General features: G+C 36.4%; 1 protein-coding gene across 2 annotated transcripts in view; it reads left to right on the forward strand.

Moving 5' to 3' along the window:
• Positions 1-22,836, forward strand: part of CSMD3 (CUB and Sushi multiple domains 3) — a 1,250,820-nt gene that overhangs the window by 878,822 nt on the left and 349,162 nt on the right. For both annotated transcript variants that reach the window (XM_056128239.1, XM_056128292.1), the window contains 3 exons: positions 2,894-3,050; positions 14,794-14,985; positions 20,160-20,286. In XM_056128239.1, coding sequence (XP_055984214.1) covers positions 2,894-3,050; positions 14,794-14,985; positions 20,160-20,286 — 476 coding nt within the window. The remainder of the gene's footprint in view (positions 1-2,893; positions 3,051-14,793; positions 14,986-20,159; positions 20,287-22,836) is intronic.

Raw genomic sequence — 22,836 nt, forward strand, 5'->3', positions numbered from 1 at the left:
AAATTTTTTCATGAAATTAGTAAATCTTAAGAAAAAAATTAAATGAAAAAAGTTAAATTTTATATGCTTAATCAAAAATTGCCTCCCCGCAGGAAACAAACCAGCACTGATTCAGTTTTACTGAAGACAAATAAATTCTTTTTTTTTTTTTTTATATAATTTATTTATTTATTGAATCACTGTGGGAAAAGTTACAGAGCTTTCGGATTTAGGTCTCAGTCATGTAGATACCGAACACATTTCCCTTTACCAATACTCATTTTTAACCCCGAACCCCAATAGACCCCCACCTCCCACCCCTCCCAATTATTGTGAGGCAGATGAGTTCTAGTTAATACTCTATCTACTTTGACTAGATAGATTATTTCGATAGAAGATGCACAACTATTGTTTAGAGCTTACGACCCACCCCCCCCCCCCCAATCAGACATGCTGAAACAGCGTTGTGAAATGATTTGCTTTCTACAACTTGGTTTAAGAATAAAATGAGGTCGCGCGGCCGCAATAGCGGCCGCGCGGTTTTGAATTTCTGCTATTTTACTTATTGACCCTGGAAGAATTTCTATTAAAAGTTAGCTAGTTAAGAGATTGGTTTCTGTGTCCTGGAGTCGTGGCCGTGCCGGAGAGCCGCTCGTGGGGGGCAGCTGGCGACCTTGGTGGGGTGTGGGGGACGGCCCACAAAGCCCCCCTTCCCATGAGGTCCCCGCCGCTCCCCCGAGCCCGGCTCAAACCCGCTTTCCACAAGGCTCCCGTGCGGCCGCCATCTTTCTTTCCAGAGAGGAGCGGGCGGGCTGGTCAACGCCCTTCCCCCTCCGGGCAGGCTTGGTGGCGTGGATCAACACAAGTCCATTTGCTTTTCTGCTCCAAGCGGCTGGTTCTCTGTGCTAAGTCCTTGTGCCTCCGGGGCCGTGGCCGTGCCGGAGAGCCGCTCGTGGGGGGCAGCTGGCGACCTTGGTGGGGCGTGGGGGACGGCCCACAAAGCCCCCCTTCCCATGAGGTCCCCGCCGCTCCCCCGAGCCCGGCTCAAACCCGCTTTCCACAAGGCTCCCGTGCGGCCGCCATCTTTCTTTCCAGAGAGGAGCGGGCGGGCTGGTCAACGCCCTTCCCCCTCCGGGCAGGCTTGGTGGCGCGGATCAACACAAGTCCATTTGCTTTTCTGCTCCAAGCGGCTGGTTCTCTGTGCTAAGTCCTTGTGCCTCCGGGGCCGTGGCCGTGCCGGAGAGCCGCTCGTGGGGGGCAGCTGGCGACCTTGGTGGGGCGTGGGGGACGGCCCACAAAGCCCCCCTTCCCATGAGGTCCCCGCCGCTCCCCCGAGCCCGGCTCAAACCCGCTTTCCACAAGGCTCCCGTGCGGCCGCCATCTTTCTTTCCAGAGAGGAGCGGGCGGGCTGGTCAACGCCCTTCCCCCTCCGGGCAGGCTTGGTGGCGCGGATCAACACAAGTCCATTTGCTTTTCTGCTCCAAGCGGCTGGTTCTCTGTGCTAAGTCCTTGTGCCTCCGGGGCCGTGGCCGTGCCGGAGAGCCGCTCGTGGGGGGCAGCTGGCGACCTTGGTGGGGCGTGGGGGACGGCCCACAAAGCCCCCCTTCCCATGAGGTCCCCGCCGCTCCCCCGAGCCCGGCTCAAACCCGCTTTCCACAAGGCTCCCGTGCGGCCGCCATCTTTCTTTCCAGAGAGGAGCGGGCGGGCTGGTCAACGCCCTTCCCCCTCCGGGCAGGCTTGGTGGCGCGGATCAACACAAGTCCATTTGCTTTTCTGCTCCAAGCGGCTGGTTCTCTGTGCTAAGTCCTTGTGCCTCCGGGGCCGTGGCCGTGCCGGAGAGCCGCTCGTGGGGGGCAGCTGGCGACCTTGGTGGGGCGTGGGGGACGGCCCACAAAGCCCCCCTTCCCATGAGGTCCCCGCCGCTCCCCCGAGCCCGGCTCAAACCCGCTTTCCACAAGGCTCCCGTGCGGCCGCCATCTTTCTTTCCAGAGAGGAGCGGGCGGGCTGGTCAACGCCCTTCCCCCTCCGGGCAGGCTTGGTGGCGCGGATCAACACAAGTCCATTTGCTTTTCTGCTCCAAGCGGCTGGTTCTCTGTGCTAAGTCCTTGTGCCTCCGGGGCCGTGGCCGTGCCGGAGAGCCGCTCGTGGGGGGCAGCTGGCGACCTTGGTGGGGCGTGGGGGACGGCCCACAAAGCCCCCCTTCCCATGAGGTCCCCGCCGCTCCCCCGAGCCCGGCTCAAACCCGCTTTCCACAAGACTCCCGTGCGGCCGCCATCTTTCTTTCCAGAGACGACAAATAAATTCTTACTAACAACTAATACTTCTATATAATTTAAGCTAAATTATATAAAAGTATTAGTAGTTAATATAACTAAGTAAAATTAAAGACCTGGATAAATCATAGAGTTTTAACAAAAAGTTTATTTTATATGAGTGTGGATAAACATTTATAAAAACAGTGATTGACATCTCAGATCTAAGAGGGTCTAGTGTATCAGAAATTAACTCAGGTCATTTTCCAGTCTAAACTAGAATGGCAGGTATTTAGTCCTTTTATATTTGACAAAGAGCTAACTAGCCTGGAAAACCAAACTTTTTGTAGATAGTCTCAATTTCAAGTTGTCTCCCATGACAATAACTGATTTTGTCATAATAAAATATAGCAAATGCTATATTATGAGTGTATATATTACATAGAACATTTGAGTTTGGAACTTTTTAAGTATTACTTGGATCCTAACTTTCTTAACCTAGTTTGTGTGTAAGACTTACTGTATAATATCATTCATGGGATATGTGTACTGAGCTGTTTTTAAGAGGGCTTATAATTTTTTTTATTTTTATAGATAGAAATATTTTCTTTGAATTAGTTGTCAGTGTCACCCTAACAGTTTGATTTTAAACATATTTTCAGATTTATGATGGGAAAGATAAAACGACTCACTTATTAGGTGCTTTTACCGGAGCATCAATGAGAGGCTTGACGCTCAGCAGTACTTCAAATCAACTTTGGCTGGAATTCAATTCCGATGCGGAAGGATCGGACGAAGGCTTCCAACTTGTCTATACGAGTAAGTATTGGGAAAAGGAAGTGTCAAAGACTAATGGTGAGAAATATTTAAATAACGGCAGTTCACCCGGTGAAGTGTTAGCCAAGATTTGCTCATCAATTTCCAGTTTATAATTTTATTCGGTTCTAAATTCCATGAACTTCAGTGTTCTAACTGCTGCCATTTCACAGTTGAAATGCCCAACATTTAAATATTCAAGGCATATAGAAATTAAGAAATATATGACTTTGCACTACTTGTTTACGTGTCCTTTGAGTATAACTGGGAGATGTGCAGGGCATGGTCATTAGTGTCCAGGGCTCACTCCTGGCTCTTCGTTCAGGATTGGCTCCTGATGGTGCTTTGGGGACCATGTGCAGTGCCATGAATTGAAGCAGAGTTAACTTCATGTGAAGGAAGTGCCTTAACCCTGATAAGATCTCTATAGCATTTTAATGTCTTGAATGTTTTTAACTATTAGTTTTCTCAGGCAAAGCAAGTTCCTTAACCCCTATACTATCTCTTTAAAATTATGTATTACATTTTTACCATTTTTTTCAACTTTTTTGTATTGGAATAAAGATGAATAAAATCCTATTGATTTTCGTATTTATCGGATATAGTTACTAAACTACCTCCACCCCCAAAGTTCTGAAGACCCTCTGCCACTGAGTTTATATTACTTCTAGTTACCCTTTTCCCCCTCCACTCCCACAGGTCTCCTTTCTGAATGTTTGATAATCTCAGTTCTGTAGTCAAATTTTAAGGTTCTGTTATCATTGGCAACTATACATCTCCTAGCTTAGTTTCTTTATTTATCACATATGAGACATATCATCTGGTGTTTATCCATTTCCTCCTGGCTTATTTTACTTAGTATAATCCTCTCTAACTCTATGCATGTTGTAGCAAAATACAAGGTGACCTCTTTTGTATATATGCCAAAATTACATTGTCTGCACAAAATTACATTATCTGCACAAATATCCTTGGACATTTGTGTCATTTTCATGCTTTGGCCCTAGTAAATAGTTTTGTGATGAACAAGTTTGCATTGATAAGTTAGAGTTCTTGGGATAAATTCCCAGAGGTGAAATCACAGAGCAGGAGTTCTACTTTTAATTTTTAAAGATTGTCATGCTCTTTTCCATAGTAGCTGAATCAAATTCCATCTCCATTACCAGTGAATGAGTTTCCATTTTCCAAGGCATCCTCACTACCACTAGTTTTCTTGCTTCCGTCCTTTTAGATTTAGGCCATCTCACCTGGCATGAGGAGATTTTTATGGTTTTTATCTCATTGTTATTTTGATTTGCATTTCCCTTATAATCAGTAATGGCAAGCATTATTTAATATCCCTATTTGAATGTTTTCTTGCAGAAGTATCCATCCATGTCTTGTGTTTTCCATAGGGTAATTTCTTGCTGCTATTCTTAATAAATTGAGGGCTTAATATATCTTGGAGATTAACTGTTTTTCTAGTAGATGACAATGTGCAAGTATAATCTTCCGTTTTGTAAGTTACTTTTGTACGTTAGCCTTTCTTAGTTTTAACTTGGGGCCATCAGTACTTGAGGACGGTTCCCTGTTTAGCAGTTTGGGTCACTTTCTCCAGTGATTAGGGGCCAGAACCATATGGTGCTAGGATGAAACACAAACTTCCTTATGGAAAGTATGTATATAAGCCTTTGAGTTCTCTACCTGGTCCCCAAATGTGTTTTCATTTACAATGTAATTACTTTTAAGTGCGATGTAGTTCCATGTGTTCATGCTTGCTTTCATTTTCTTTAACAATTCGGTCAATTCATTGAAAAGATAGCTCAGGCCTATAGTATGGAGAGTTACAGCTATAATAATTATTAGAACAAATCATTATTTTTGCTTTTCTATTCTCAATTAACCTGTTCTGATTAGTAGGGAAAAGTTCAAAAACAGATCCACAAGTGAATTACATCAATTGCTATATGAACTAAATAATTTTTATTAATTGCATAATGTAAATTGACAATTATATCAGTGAGAAATAATCCATACTAAAATAGCATATTTCTTTAATTTCAACTCTGTAGAACATTGTCTAAAAAAAGGCACCTATAAAACTGAGATGATTACTTTTCTGTTTGATTAATTTGAAATCATTCAACAAAAATTGATTCTTAGAGAATTAGCAGTCTCATTTATTAGAGCAAAATAAAGATGCATGAAATGTAAGGATTATGCATTTATAAGCATGAGAGATTATAAGGAATATGAGAAAGGAACTACAAACTATGGGAAAAAGTAGTTTGTTTGGGGAGACCGTGACATAGATGTTACTGAGTTAATATACAGATATTAACTTGGGAATTCCAGGTAGACACCTGATTGATAGACCATTCTAGGTGGTAAATCTACAATTTGAAGGACTTAAAGGAAAGCTGTGCTTGAGTTGCATGACTGGAGTTATGTGATCAAGAGGAATGGGCCAAATCTGAAATAAAGTTAGAAGCCAGACATGTGCAAGGAGAGCTGTAGTGAAAAACATAAATTTTGTTTGAAAGATCCACAAAGACCTTCAGCAACATTAAATATAACAGTGAAAATAGCTATCATTTATTTACTACCTATGAGGTATTGATAAAAACCTAAGAGGAAAGTGCAATTATCCACAGTGAAACGAGTAGGAAAAATAATGTATAAATATGTTCTATAATTTGTCTGGCATCACATAGAAATTTATTAATTGCAGATATGGATATTGAAGTTTTCTGCCTCCTTTCTTTGAGCATTATGCCATTTTTACCTCCAATAACATTTAGAAATTATGTTGAAAATGTCATATCTGATCTTTCAGTTATTTATGTTATAAAGCATAATTTTCAAAATGTTAATACAATTCTTCTGAAAAGACCATTTGCTAATTTCTACCTGAGGATCTTTATTAATTTCTCTTAATCACATTTAATATCAGGGAATGTTTTAGTTTTAGTGTCGTTAATTTTGTTCTTGAAGTCCCTAAAATTTAGTACATGATGATATTTTCACTTCAAATTTCTCCTCCATTTATAGTTACCCTTATTCAGTAGAACAGAGAATGAGATATTTTAAACAACATTTTGCTAAAGAGCTAAATTACATATTGCAAATGGTTTGTAGCATTATCTTTTTAAAGTTTGGTCTATATATTCTTTATCCCTAATCACTAGACAGTACCCCTGGTTTCAGGCATTTTGTTTTTATTACATGCACATTTAATTTATTAAAAGTTTTATTAGAGGAAAGTCTGTAACCCCAAGAGAAATGTTAAAACTTATTTGAACTTTCTAGGCTTTTCCATAGAACCTGGTATTTTCAAAATTTACACTCAAAATAAAAATGGGAAGTAGCTAATTTATAATGTCTTCTCTTGTATAATGGCTTTGTTAATATAAAATAAATTGCCATATTTAAACTCTTTAATTTGGTTATTGGCACGCTGTTGGCAATGTTAACCATAGAAAAAAATACAGTGTGCTATTAACTCTAATTTTATTCTTACTATATAATTTATTTAATGCAAATGCAAGTGGAAAATAAGTAAATTACAAGGGAGTAACAAAATTACTTCATGTAAGACTATATCATATGAAGCACTTAACAACTACATCTCAAATTTCCTTTATTCTTTAAATCTTTACATTATTCAAAATACTAAAAACATGGGGCTGCAGTGATAGCACAGTGGGTAGGGCGTTTGCCTTGCATGCAGCCAACCCAGGTTCAATTCCTCCGCCCCTCTCAGAGAGCTGGCAAGCTACTGAAGTATCCTGACCCATAACAAAGCCTGGCAGGCTTCCCGTGACATATTCTATATGCCAAAAACAGTAACAAGTCTCACAAAGGAAACACTACTGGTGCCCATTCAAGCAAATCCATGAACAAAGGGAAGACAGTGCTAATGGTGCTAACTAAAAACATGATGACTAACACATCATTATAAAAATTATGTAGTTAAAATAATAAATGTGTATTGACTACCATTTACTAGTTAATATTATAATGGCTTTTTTTGTGGGGGAGGAGTCACACTCAGTGATGCTCAGGAGTTACTCCTGGCTGTGTACTCAGGAATTAACCCTGGTTTTCTCAGGGCTTCATATGAGATGCTGGGGATCAAACCCTGGTCGACCCTTGTTCAAGGCAAAAAAACCCTAAATGCTGTAGCTATGTCTCTGGTCCTATATGTGATTTCTTCATACTATGGTAGCAGAATAGCTTTTATCATTTCACTACTTTCATTCCTATCCTAAATGGGCTTGTGGATTTTGAACCCGAATCCCTAAAGACCTGCTAGTTTGCTCCTCTCGTGAAATTTATTTCTGTCAGACTGAAATTTGAGTATCAAAACTCTAAAATATTTATGAAAAAATTACGTGGGCTATACAGCTAGTCTTTAAATGAGAAAGCTTTTTAAAGTAAAATCTGTAAACATGGGGCCGGAGTGATGATGCAGTGGGTAGGGCGTTTGCTTGCTTGCAGCCGACATGGGTTCTATTCCCAGAATCCCACGTGGTCCTCTAAGCACCCCCAGGAGTAATTCCTGAGTACAGAGACAGGGATTTAAAAAAAATCTGTAAATACAATTTTGTCATTATCAGGAGCATTCCTGTTCTTGTAAGTATTTTCCAGGAATATAGAGACTAAAGTTCTGGTAGGTATGTTGCCTAGATTCTTGTTGATGAAAATCTGTATTTAGATTCCATGGTAAAGGAAGTAGCCTATGCCAACTAAAAAGCAGGATGATGGAAAAGCTGCTGTTCTCTTCCAACCTTTGCAGTGGGGAGCATAGAGCAGCAGGTTCTTGTATATGGAGGTCATTTCCCTGATGCTCACATTTCCAGAAATCCAACAGTGGTCTTCTGACTTTGTTACCACCTGTGTATGTTGTACTTTACCTCTAATTTTGAACAAGTTAAATGAAATGGATTATTTTCCTAAACAATTCCCCACTTATTACACCAATTTTAAAAAGTACTCACACCACAAAAGGTTAAAAATACCAGGTACTTTAGACTTTCTATATGTACACACAATTATGAAACAGGGCAACATACTCTATACAAAGGAATCCTACAATTTAGTAGGCAAAAATACATTAACAGAGCATGAATATAAGAAAATTTCATGAAAGAGGAAACTTCAGTAAACTCTAAGTAAAACAAATAACGCCAAATGGAAATCAAAACATCAAATTAAGCTAAAATGATATTCTACTCTTCATTCATAAAATTAGTAACAGTTGCACTGTAGCATTGTCCTCCTGTAGTCCATTGATTTGCTGAAGCAGGCACCAGTAACATCTCCATTGTGAGACTCGTTGTTACCATTTTTGGCATATCGGATATGTCACAGATAGCTTGCCAGGCTTCGCCCCGTGGGTGAAATACTATTGGGGCTCTCCTAGAGGAATGGAGGAATCAAACATGGGTAGGCCATGTACAAGGCAAAGGCCCTACCAGCTGTGCTATCACTCCAGCTCTATTAACAGTTAATATAGTATAATTATTAAATGACAATTTGAAGAACTTAAAATATATGCGATTTTAAATTTAGTAAGTTTTTTAGGTACTAATTTGTTGAAATGAGGTAAACTGCATTTATAGATATAACTATGTATAGATATAGGTTTATAATTTCTAGATATTACTGTGTTTTGGGAATGAAACCAAATGAATAATGGTTGAAAATTAATATTTCAGAAAAACTAAATATCACTATTGCAAATTGATGTAAAATTTTTGATGTATAAAACATAAGTTAGCAATTTGATCATGTTACTTATAGTTTCATGCCCAACGGTTTAAGATTTAGGAAGGTCTGTAAGCAAAATATTTTATAAACAACTTTATTCTTAGAATTTAAATGTTTAAAATTTTAGTTTCTATAAACTCAAAATCCTAAATTTTGCCATTCAAATTTTTGTTCAAAGATGTGGTTTGAAATTGTGATTTATTTAATATCATTTGATTAGTAAGAAATAAGCCTTTGATTTTGATTGATGAACTTGATGGGAGAGAAAAAAGGGAAGTAAAATTGTTTGTCAACTTGTTTTTCCCTCTGTATTTCCAATTTGATAATCATTATGTCTGAATCTAAAAGGATTATATAGCTGGCATGTGCAGTCATTGTTTATTTATTTTATACTTGTGAATTTTAGTGTGTGGCAAATTTGTCATTCTGATTTGTTTTACTTTAATTTAAAGCATTCTAAAGGATTATTCTTAATGGTTATACTTATATGCAACCTAGTTACTTAATGTTATGTATAATTCTTAAGATTATGATAGCACAGCGGGTAGGGCATTCGCCTTACAAGCGGCCAACATGGCCAATCCGAGCTCGATTCCTCCGCCCCTCTCGGAGAGCCCGGCAAGCTACCGAGAGTATTAGATATGCCAGACACAGTAACAACAAAGTCTCCAATGGAGACGTTACTGGGCCCGCTCGAGCAAATCGACGATCAACGGGAGGGCCTTTACCTTTACCTTTACGTGCATTAAATAATTCTGTAGTGATTTTTATTCTGATAGAATAATTTAATCATTTGTCACTTGAAATGGGTGCAGGTGGTAAAACTTTACAAACTTTCAATTATACAGTAAGTACTGGGAATGCAATTTATGTTCTAGTTACCAGATTAAAAAATGTTATATATTATGTTAAAATATTATATTTTAAAGTGTGCATCACAAAAAATAATACTCTATATGTTGGTGTATAGTAATTAAATGTTATTTTGCTGAACATTTCATAGTCTATGAAAACATTAAATTATGATGCTTTGCAAATGAACATAATGTACATCAATTAAATATCAATTAAAATAAAGCTTTAGTAAAGCTACAGATTTTTATCAAAAAAGGATATTAGCAATACATTTTCTTTTTAGTTAGCAATTTAAAAGAACTTTTAGAACATGAAATTAACACCCTTTATAATCGATTCCTAAAAAAATTAGAAAATTTAATGCACTTTTATATTTAAATGCATTTTAGAAAAACAAAGCATGCCAGGACCTCCTTTTTTCAAAGACATTGGAAATACTCCTTATATTCAAAAAGTTAGTTTTCAGAAGGATTTCTAAACTGCATGCCTTATTTTTTCCATACTATTTTTCTGACAAGATACGATACCATCCTGTGTGGAAGAGACAGTTTCCCACAGAAGCAATTACTAGAAATTATATGGAGGAGGGGATCCAAGTATTTATCAGTTCACCAAAGCAGAAATTAAGCAGCATATTTGCAGAGTTTGATGAACATTGAGGACAAAATTAACTTTAGCATCATACAAGCCCTACAGAGGTACTTTCTCATGGGCTGAAGGAGACAGAGAGTTATAATTTGGGAGGCCTGGATAGACAGTTAATATATGGGCTTAGAAAAGTTGCCTCTCATTTATCCAATCTGAGTTTTATCCCAGAATGTAGAGCTTGGAATAAACTCAGACTCTCAAAATGTGGTCCAAAAGAAAAGCAAATCAATAGAAGTTCATATTTTTTATAGGAATGAGTGATTGGAAATAACATAAATCCTTGTAACAAACAGAATAATCAACTTTATAGGTTGCTTCAAATAAAATAGCACAGAGAAATTACAATAAAAATCACAAAGAAAAATAAAAGTGTGTACTGCATTATAAAGATAAAAGCACAGTGTGTGGTAATAAAGCCTCCAAATATTGTTTTGTTTTGTTTTTGAACATATCCAGTTGTGTTCAGGAATTACTCCTAGCTTTGTGCTCAAGGATCAATCCTGGTATGCTTAGGGGAGCGAGAAGGGGTGCTGGATATCAAATCTGGGTCAGCAGTTTACAAGGCATGTACCTTACCCACTGTATTATATTTCTGGACTCCAATTTCCAAAGATTGAAATAATTTTATAATTCAGAAAGTGTTTAAATATTTGAAAAACATATTTTGATTAATGTATAGACAAAAATCAAAAAAAAATTTAGGAAAGATCAGAAATAGTTGGGGAAAATACTCAATTTTAAGTATTCAACAGAAAATATTAGTGTGAAAATGGATAAGTTAATATAAATGTTAACTTTAATACTAATTTGAAATAATATTAATCTGAAACAATATGACTCACGGATCTGATAGAGTTAAATGGACAGTTGGCTATCATCTTTTGCACCCTTTGGAGGTTTTAAACAATAGTTATTTAGAAATCCTTAAAGAAAACATCCATGTAGCAAAAAAGAAATTAGATCTGCTAGTTATTTAGCATGTCCACAAAATTTAGGTAATGAAGATTTAGGTTCATCTGTGCTAGAAATCTTTAACCATCATTTTGTTCCATTAGAATATCAGATTTCACAAGAAATGGTGAATACTTAGAGTAAATGTGGGTTTTTTATGCATCTTTATTGAATTGCGAGTTTCAAGTACTTGAGTTTTTCAATAAAAAGACTGGCAGCTGAATGTTTCTGTAAAGATAAGACAGTTCTGAATATTTATGAAAAGCAACAATAATTCCAGCAAATTGGTCTAAATTATGTTGTGCCTTGTAGCTTATATACTATTGTCCATGTGTATTTTAATTTACAATGCAGAATGTCATAAATTTTCGTAATGTACAAAAACTGTCTCCATTTTACCTCATCACCAGCTATTGCCCACCACATTTAAAGAACATTTAAATTAAGGAAGGATGAGTTTGGTAATAAACCTTGAAAAGAGCTTGATTTCCATTTTTATTTTGAAAAATGATACATGGTAAAACTCAAAATTGGATGCATCTTGGATGATAAAGTGAAAATTATGTCTGGAAGAAAGAATTGGAACTTGTCATTTTGAACAGGGACACTTTCAATGCACTATTAAGTATGCATAGCCATGCCAAATAATCTATCCTAAAAACTAAAGTTGCTTCTTTTGTTATTTCTAGTTCTGTGTTTGAAAGGCTGACTTGCTTGGGCCAGGTTGCTTGTAGTTAAGAACTTAAAGTCACTTATATGATTTGTGTCTGAAGTTGTTTGCATTTGCTTTATTTTAACATATTTTCACCAAATGAGACTGTCACAAATTGATATGCACCAGAATTTCCCCCAGGATGTTTTTTGCAGTTGTCTCATAAATTCTATTAGTCATTAGAAATTTTAGTTAGTTTGTTCTTTTTTTAATATCTCCTAGAGATAATTAACTCTAGATTTTGTATGTATTCATGATGTTATTGGACATCTGATATGTGCCAAGATTTGTGCTGGAAAGGCAACTTTGGAAAAGAGGGATAAATTAATTCAAACCTATAGGAAAACAAAGGAAAGCTACAAATATTACAATTGAATTTAAAAATGCAAAGTAACCTTACAAGTTAATACAAGGATGCTGATTAAGATAGCTTTCAAATATTAGGAATAGCCCCTTTGTTGAATAAGGTCAGTTCTAGTTAGTTTGTTCTTTAAGTTATTACAAGTTAATACAAGGATGCTGATTAAGATAGCTTTCAAATATTAGGAATAGCCCCTTTGTTGAATAAGGTCAGTTCTAAATACTACATTAAGATTGTTCTGAAAATCTGTGATAGAAATGAGTAATTTAATAGCAATGAAAAATACATAATTTTGCTTTCATTTTGCTTTTGCTTTCAGTATTTAAACTTACTTTACACTTTAAATCTAGCTTCATTTTACTAAAAATCTATGCTATGAACAAGATGCAATTCCCTTTTCATTATCATTATTTAAGATACGCACAAGTTTAAATTTATCCAATATTATATGTCTTGAAATCAAAGATTTTTTTATTCATGCTTTTTCTTAACTGCTGTATTTTTTGAACATCAAAGACAGAACAGTTTCATAGCTCAGATTTTGATTCCTAGTGTCATGTTTGTTTTAAATTACACATTTTTCTAGTTACTTTTGGATCCTAGAAGTGAATTCTTATTTTAAATTAAATTTTTAGTGCTGTCTTCATTATATTTTATTTGTCTTTATTATATTTTTACTAAGTTTCATTCCTGAATAAGAACACAAAATCTTTGGAATCCACGCCAATTAGTTATTGTTTAAGTAATATAGTCATAATGATATCAGAGGGCATCAGTAATAATAAAGTAAAAGTAAAAGTAAAGGCCCTCCCGCTGATCATTGATTTGCTCGAGCAGGCCCAGTAACATCTCCATTGAAGAGTTTGTTGTTACTGTGTTTGGCATATCGAATACGTCACGGGGAGCTTGCCAGGCTCTGCCGTGCGGGCGAGATACTCTCGGTAGCTTGCCGGGCTCTCCGAGAGGGGCAGAGGAATCGAACTCGGGTCGGCCATGTTGGCTGCGTGCAAGGCAAATACCCTACCGCTGTGCTATCGCTCCAGCCATACTTTGACCTAGCCCTTATACCTATAACAGTGAGATGCAAAGTAGAATACGTTTTATTTCTTGGAGATTTGGCAGATGGGATCTTAGATTTTCATTTAAACATTGGAATATTAATATGTTGCTTAAAGGCTCAAATTTACATCTTATGGCTCCTGTTTTTTTAAAATCTACGATGTCTGTTAGCTCCTAAACTTTATTCTCCCTTGACCTTGAAATGTAATCCTAAAACTCCTTTAGGATTGAGATCACTGAAATTTTCTCACTACACCTAAAGTAATAAATAAACTTCACAAAGATTGCTCTAAGACCAGGGTACCAAATTTCCAGCAAAATTAATTGAGAAAGCACCAACTTATCAGAGTAAAATATACAAACGCTGAGAGTACCCTACAATGTTATCATTCTCAATAAGATAACACTATTGCACTTAAATATTTTCTTATTGAGAATGATAACATTGTAGGGTATTCTCAGCTTTTGTATATTTTACTCTGAGAAAGTATTTGAAAGCCATCCATCTCTGGAGAAGGCAATATATAAAATTTCACAACACTGCAAGTAGACCTATGTGATATTAGCTAGTGATAGTTATATTTTGATGAGATTATTTCACTTTCTTTTATTAAAAAATTCTGTTTATATTTGCAGCTGACATTTTGTTACATGAGCATTCATGGCTTTCCATATTTTGTCTGAATTTTAAATCATTTTATGATTAAATTCTCATCCAAATATTTTAACTATAAAGTACTTAAAGTAGGAATGTGGATTGTCACTATAACAAGAGTGATATAACACACAGATTATGGGTTATCATTGCAACATTTGAAACATATAGCGATTTTAATTTTAGACACAAAAAATAAAACATGGTAGCTATGTTCTAAAAATTTTAATAGATAAGTAGGACTGGTCCATGGTGGAAGCTTGCCATAAGCTACAGGGAGAGGGCAGTTAGGATAGATATAAGGGACCACTATAACAATGGTAGTTTGGAAACCATCACTCTGGACAAGAATTGAGTGCTAAAAAGATGTAAAGGAATACACATGATAACTTCTCAGTACTTTTATTGCAAATGCCCAAAGGGGGGGGGGGGGAAAGACACAGACAGAAACAGACACAGAGAGAGAGAGAGAGAGAGAGAGAGAGAGAGAGAGAGAGAGAGAGAGAGAGAGAGAGAGAGAAAGCCTCTGGTAGAGGCCAACTGGATGCAGGGGGGAGAAATTAGGAACGTCTGTTACTGGAAATATACACTGGTAAAGAGAGGGGACTGGTGTTGGAACATTGTATGACTGAAACCCAATCATGAGCAAATTTGTAACTGTGTATCTCAGGGTGATTAAAAAAATAAATAAAATTGAAAATATTAAAATCTTTCTGTTAAATTTTCCCTGAAATATATTTATTTTCTTCTACAGGTTTTGAACTTTCACACTGTGAGGACCCTGGCATCCCACAATTCGGATACAAGATCAGTGACCAAGGCCACTTTGCTGGCAGCACGATCATTTATGGATGCAATCCCGGCTACACCCTCCATGGCAGCAGCCTTCTGAAATGCATGACAGGGGAAAGGAGGGCGTGGGACTACCCCCTGCCCTCCTGTATCGGTAGGCTGCTCTTCCAGAGTTTCCTGAAGTCCGTCCTATAAGTATAAAGAAAATATATTGTCCTATTCAAATTATCTGGCCACCCAAACAATTTACACCCAGAATCATTACATTAATAAACTTTCCACTCAAATGTGTCAGAAAGAGATGAATGGAAAGTGATACAGCAACTTCCACAGTCTTAACAGTGCATGCGTATTTTTATGCTGTTGGATTTATATGAAGTTATTTATTTGTCTTATCAATATAAAATTCAACTCATTACCTATAAATGCTGGCTTCAAATTACACATATTTTTGAATCACCTTGCCCACATTTGTCTTAATGTGAAAAATTGTTACACATTCTGGTATTTAGATTGCTAAAACACAGTGATCTTTCATGAATAATTTCAGTTGGGGCACGGTGGGCAAGATACTTGCTTTGCATGCAGCTAACCCATCTAACATAGATGTAATCCCCAGTACCCCATAAGGTCCCCTGAGCACTGCCAGGGTTACACAGTGAGTACCACCAACTTTAGCCAAAATAATACCAATAATAATAATTTAAGTTTTCCATTACATGTACAATTGTTAAAACACACTGGAGTATGTATATCCTTTTATATCTGTATGTGGTACAGCATATTAACCAATTCTCATGTGTTTCAGTAATAACAGATATATCTCCTGTATGAAACTTAAAAATTGTCATTTTCTCTCCACTTTGAATACTTGAAGTACTATATTAGTTTATTATAGACGAATCAATAAATTACTGATATTGTGGTTAGGAGGGTGGAGAAAAATTTGCTAATAAAACTTCTAAATTTTTTTCCTGTTCTGCACCAAGCTCATATAGGTAGGGTTGGAGTAGTATTGCAAAAGATGGTAGCATTTTAACAAAACACCAATTATTCAGCTGAAAACAAATATGCAGTGATTCTTTAGCAATTAATATACTTTGAAGTCTTATGGAGGTACAAAAACATTTTATATTTGAGTCTATGTACAAAATGTAGCTTAAATATTTAAAAGCTTTTTTTAATGTATAAGTGATCATCTAAAATAGATCATATTTAATGTATAAAGTATGATTCCTTTGAAAATTCTAAATTGTTGAGTCATGTTTCAAGTTTCAACAAATGAATTTATGCAAAATTTCTTATAATTCATATTTAAAAGAATGAAATTTTTGTCACCAGAGGTGTGACAATTAATTACAGAAACTTTGATGCCATAAAACCTCTATACATTTATTAAAATAATTGATTCACATAGAAATCAAACATGTTTTTTAATCAAAACAAAATTTTGTTGTATTCCTTTCTTTTCAGATTCCACTTGCATCTTATGCAGATAATAGGATTATATCTAAAATAATCAATTTTAACAAGGTTGGGATTCTGAAATATGACCATCAACCAGTTGGCCTATTTTTAAGAAAAAAAATGCAGCACTTTTTTATTTTTTTCTGAAGCTATATTCTTTGATTTTAATACAAAACATATTCAGAAAATCATTATTGATTGCAATAGCATAAAACTCACAATCACGATTGTCCTGTTGTTTGTTGATTGCCTCAAGCTGTTACCAGTAATGTCTCCTTTGTCCTAGTCCTGAGATTTTAAAAAGTGCCATATTCAAGGCTCTTTCAGGGTTAGGAGAAAGAGACGCATCATTGTTACAGGCATTTGGCATATTGGGTACACCCCGGGGAGTTTGCCAGACTCTGCCTTATGCACAGGTTACATTCAGTAGCCTGCCAGGTTGTCGAAAGCAAGAATGAAATAATAAGATGTCGCGCGGCCGCACACTTCCAGGAGCTGGGTTTTATAGTCTCTGGGTCTTGGCCATTGATGAGACTACACAGCGCCCGGGGGGGCAGTTGGTGGGTGTGACCCCTGCCTACTGGAAGATGGAGGATCTGGGTGGAGGATGCTCAGCCCCGATCCGAGCAGACTTGGAGATCTCAGCTCCGGGACCCACATGACTTTGTTCCTCTGCCTGTACCTTCATGCCTGTGGAGAGTGGTCTCAGCATGGTTGTGGCTGGTTCTGGAAATCCCCAAGCCTGCTTGGATCGGGACTGAGCATCCTCCACCCAGATCCTCCATCTTCCAGTAGGAAGGGGTCACACCTAGCAATCCCTCCTCCCCCCCCCCCCCCCCCCCGCCATGTAATCCCATCAACGGCCAAGACCCAGAGACTATAAAACACAGCAGCTCCTGGAAGAGAACAGTGCAGAGTCTCCTGCCCCCGTGCCTGGCTGTCCTCGCTGGGGCCCCTTGGAGGGGGGCGGGTTGAGTTTCCCTCCCCGCCCCGAGCAGAGCCCCATCAGCCGAAGACCTCCAGCATAAAACTATAAAGTTATAAATACTGACAAGCCATGTTGACCTTAATATAAAATTTATAAACAAATACATTAAAACCCTTATTTTCTGATATATTTAACAAAGCTGAAGACAATTTTTTAAAGAATATACAAATGAAAGGACATTTAACCTGAATATGAAGACTATTGTAAGAATCTTTGTTAGCGATCAATGCATTTTGTATATATAAAAGTCCTAAATTAAAGCTTAGTTAACTATACTGCTCAAGATTTCATGAGAAGGGTAAACTCTTTTAAAAAATGACATATAATCAGGAAAAATAATTTCAAAATAATTTCAAAAATAATTTCAAAAATAATTGAGCAAATTGTGTGACATTGTGATGTTATCCATAATAACAGGAAATAAAATATATTTTAAGTAATAATCTTTACAGTCAACAATTAATAGCTTTACCACCTACTTAAAATGTAAATTTCTGTTCTTATTAAACTGACATAACTATTTTCCTGTTTCCATTACATCCATTATTTCTATTTAGTTGTCTTTATAAAATATATGGGCTGGAGCGATAGCACAGCGGGTAGGGTGTTTGCTTTACACGCAGCCAACATGGTTGACCTGAGTTCGATTCCTTTGCCCCTCTCGAAGAGCCCGGCAAGCTACTGAGAGTATCTCGCCCGCACAGCAAAGCCTGGCAAGCTACCCGTAATGTATTCAATATGCCAAACACAGTAACAAGAAGTCTCATGATGGAGACGTTACTGGGCCCACTCGGGCAAATTGATGAACAACGAGAGGACCGTGACCATGACCTATAAAATATATACATTTATCAAACTAAAACTAATTTTTGGATCACAATACTTAGAGAAATGCCACCTGTATATATTCACTGATCATTACTTCATTTCTGTCCTACAAACATAAATCTGTGTGACTATAAATCTCTATATTATTATATGTAAAACTGGCTTATTTGAAGTAAAAATACTAAGAAATAGTTGTAGAAAAGAAGAATTGAGGAAAAAGTTATAGTTCAGAACAAATTATGAGGCACAAAACTTTAATTTGACCTGCACTCAATGAATTAATTAAACATTACTGTGGACGAATGGAGTATATAATTGTTTTCATATTAATGACATTAATAGCAATAAAGCATAAATAAATCTGCTTGCATAATGCTAAGCTGTTTAACAAATTTAATTCCTAAGAAATCACAAAATACACTGATATTATTTACATAGAACATAACTTATAAATTAACTAAATCTTTCAACATAAATAAACTTGAGTAAGTGCATGCTTATCGGTCAGGTTCTACAGAAATAATAGGAGGAACAGAATCTTTCTTTCTCTCTTTTTTTCTGCTCCTCACACCGTGCATCTGTTGATTGACTAATTTACTTTTTTTCTTAAAATTATTTAATCATGTAATTATGTGGACTGAAAGATCTAAGTCCAGAAAGTAAACCTTAAAGTTGGAAATTCAAACAGGACTTAATACTTTAGTCTTGAAGAATTTATTCTTTTCTAGAAAACTTTTGGGTTTTTTTTGTTTATTTTTAATCCCTCCTAATTGATTGGAAAAGAGCCTTCTAAATTATCAAGTTACTACATTTAAAAGAATCGGTTATAGATATTCATAAAGTACCTTCATGCCAACAATTACATATTGCTTGATGAAAAATAAAACTGGTTACCATAACAGTAATTATAGCCATAAAAGTAACCACTACAGCATTGTAAATTATCTAGAGTATTTTAGGCAAGTTTGCACATGAAAATAAAGCCTACAGATTTGAACAACTTAATTCTGTGGCTATAAGGTCATCATATACTAGATGTTTTGGCTTTTATAGTCTTTAACAATATTAAACAGACTATTTTTAAAAACCCAAGTGATTATTTTATAGTTCAGTTGAATAAGATTGGCAATGCAGAGAAAAAAAAACTGTGTGTCTTTAAATATTTAAGTTAAATGTTGATTTCTTTTTAGAAGGAAAACAATTTGGAGAAATGTTAAATGTCTACTATTTTACACAACATTCCCCTGTTTAGGGTTTAGACTTGCTGAAAAGTGTACTAACTGAAATTCTTTAGTATCAATCTTTCTTCTTCAAAGAATTCTTTCTAAACTTTCTGCTTAACAAAATAAAAGCCACTCCAGGTATTCTCAGATATTAAGTAGTATGAAAATGGAGAAGCAATCCCCTAAAGCCACAATTCTAATTATATTGTGTTATGATGCTTACATTTTTAGTCCTATAAATTTGATAAAAATTGGAGACCGTGTTAAATCAAAACCAAACTAGATTGAACTGAAATAAGAAATTCAATAAACATGTCAGGCCACTTTGACTTTTGGGAGGTTAAAAGGGAGAGAGTTTAGAGTGATTTAAAGGGGAATAAAAGGACAATGAAATTTAGAAGGCCTAAGGGATCACAGTAAAGATTAGTTTTTCTCAGAGGTGGGGTAGCAAGATGATGAATTATTCAGCTTGAAACCAACGAGCAGAAGCAGTTCACCATCTGTTGCCTCTGTTTACATTGTTATTATTTAACAATACATTTAAAAATTTTAGAGGCCTAAACCCAGAGTTTTTTGAATATGCCCCTTCTTTGATTCCCTAATTAGTTTTTTTTAATTTGTTTTTGGTACTCCAGACACTTCCACTTTCTTGTAAAATGTATTCTTGTTTCAATTAATACATTAATTTCAAATGCATGCAAGAGGAAGGAACCCCAACCTTAAATTCCTTATGGTGAAAACAGATGAACATTTTAGAACTTTATAGATTGGTTTTGAAGAGACTGGACTTACACTGTGACTTTTTCTGAACACTTTTATTAGCTGAATGTGGAGGTCGTTTTAAAGGAGAATCTTCAGGAAGAATCTTATCTCCTGGTTATCCCTTTCCATATGACAATAATCTTCGTTGCATGTGGATGATTGAGGTAGATCCAGGAAACATTGTCAGGTAAATAAATTTCATTTTCTTAAATCCACGAGGGAATCTGGATTTCCTGACATGATCCAATATGCGATGTCAATCAACATGAAGATTTTATGGTATCTTAAATCTTGAGCAGGAAAATCTTGGTTTCCATCTGTTCGGGGTATGATAGAAGGTATTCATAAACACCCTTCTTTGATTTTTGGGCCAGAGCAATAGCTCACAGAACCTCTAGAGAAAAATCATCATCTTCATAAGAAAATTTAGAGGACCAAACTTTTTCTTCATTTTTGTGAACTTTCTACTACTTTATAAGATTATGAGAATGACAACATTGTGTGGTATTGTTTTGTTATTACTATCCAAGGGCTAGGAATGTGGGTCAGTAATGGAGTGCCTATTCACTGGTGTATGCCCCTAGGTTTATCGCCAGAACTCAAAAATAATAGTAGTATAATCACAGTCCTCCCGTTGTTCATCGATTTGCTCGAGTGGGCCCAGTAACGTCTCCATTGTGACACTTGTTACTGTGTTTGGCGTATCGAATACGTCACGGGGAGCTTGCCAGACTTTGCCGTGTAGGCGAGATACTCTCGGTAGCTTGCCAGGCTCTCCGATAGGGGCGGAGGAATGGAACTCGGGTTGGCCATATTGGCTGTGTGCAAGGCAAACGCCCTACTGCTGTGCTATCGCTCCAATAGTAGTAATGAAAATAATAATAATAATAGTAATAATAATAATACTTGGCTGCTTCCTGCCATATTTGATATGCCAAGAACAGTAACAACTAGTCTCACAATGGACATGTTACTAGTACCCACTAGAGCAAATCAATAAACAATGGGAGGACAGTGCTACAGTGCTACTTGGCTGCCTCAAATTACTATACAGGTTCAACATTATAAACGTTTAGAAAAATAAGTACAAGGCAACTGAATAATTAGCGATAGCACAGCAGGTAGGGCATTTGCCTTGCATGCAGCCAACTCAGGTTTGATTCCTCCATCGCTCTTGGAGAGCCCAGCAAACTACAGAGAGTATCCGGCCCACAGGGCAAAGCCTGGCAAGATCCCCATGGGGTATTCGATACGCCAAAAACAGTAACAACAAGTCTCACATGAAGACGTTACTGGTGCCCTCTCGAGCAAATCGATGAGCAACAGGAGGACAGTGTTACAGTGCTTCCCTAGATTTGAGCATGATCTTGGAAGCTTTTTTTCTTTGCTCCCTCATCTGTTTCCCTTTCCTGCTGAATTTAGTTCCGTGACTCACAGTTCTTCCCTTAACCCCCTTAAAATGGTGACAGAGCCACGGCTTGTCATTATTTCAGATCAATACAAGTGGATTTTCGAAGGCTATCCCAAGCTTTCAGCACTCCTTTAACTATAGTGCTTATGGCTGGGAATGGATTAGTTTATGAACAAAACAACTGTGATGTATGAGCTCTTTAAGCGCATTATGAGTGCTCAACAATAGTTTTAATCCAAATTGTTATTCTTTATTTAAATGGGACTTTGCAGACTACTAAGTAGTGAGCGGAGTTCTGGAAAGCAATTATTATCCTGGAAGTCTCATGTTGAAAGGTACACTCCATGAGCTGTTGAATGTGTTATGAATTGGTACATTGCTTTGCAATAGTCAAACTAGACTGCACAGAACAAATCTTCAGGCTGCTTTTCTTTAGTATAGCACTCTTTTTAAATGAAAATCTAGAATCAGTAAACATGAAAAACTATCATACAATAGGATTCTTGTTTTTTTAAACAAAAGAATATTGATATTAACTTATAAGCAATATGTGACTTCATATATCAAATATAAAATATTCACAGAGTTAAACTTATGATATGATTTGTTTGTTAATATTTGGCACTATCAATATCAAATAGTATCATATGCTATTTTTCTTGACTATGATTTTGATTATAAAGCAAAATAGGTTTTAAAGGGAACCATTTTGTTGTTTTACTTAGGGGATAGTGTATAGACAGTGTTTTTCAAAATAAGAAAGTTTTACTTTACTCCAAATTGCTGGTGTGATTTTGTGAATAAAAGCAGGATTTTTTTTTTACATTTCTGTACACATTCAGATGCTCATGATTTTTTTCCTTCAGCTGTCATTGTGAAAAAATGTATTGATTGGATTTAGAATGTTAATTTTTCTTTCATTCATGGAATATACCTTAATTATTATAAAATATATGTATAGGCCTCTATATACATTTATAGCCATATGCAGTTGCATATATTCTATGGAGTCATATAGGTAGATAGAGACTTTAATGTGTGACTTTACCACCTTTGGAGAAATTTTATTAAATTTAAACTTGTTTTGTCATTTTATAAAATTGAGACAAAATTGTCTCTTTACTGAATAATTATGACATTTAACTAAGAAAATAGAAGTAGTACAGTTTGCAAATCATTACCTGACACAAAAGCAAGATTATGTGGTCAGAGTTAAATCTCAACACTAAAATTAATTTATACCCGACATTTCTATCATCTGCAAAAGTGATAAAAAAATACAATTAATATATGTTAAATACTGATTTGCAAGTCAGTTTTCAAGTA

The sequence above is a fragment of the Sorex fumeus genome, unplaced genomic scaffold (assembly GCF_029834395.1).
Source record: "Sorex fumeus unplaced genomic scaffold, SorFum_2.1 ptg000002l, whole genome shotgun sequence".
NCBI lineage: Eukaryota > Metazoa > Chordata > Mammalia > Eulipotyphla > Soricidae > Sorex > Sorex fumeus.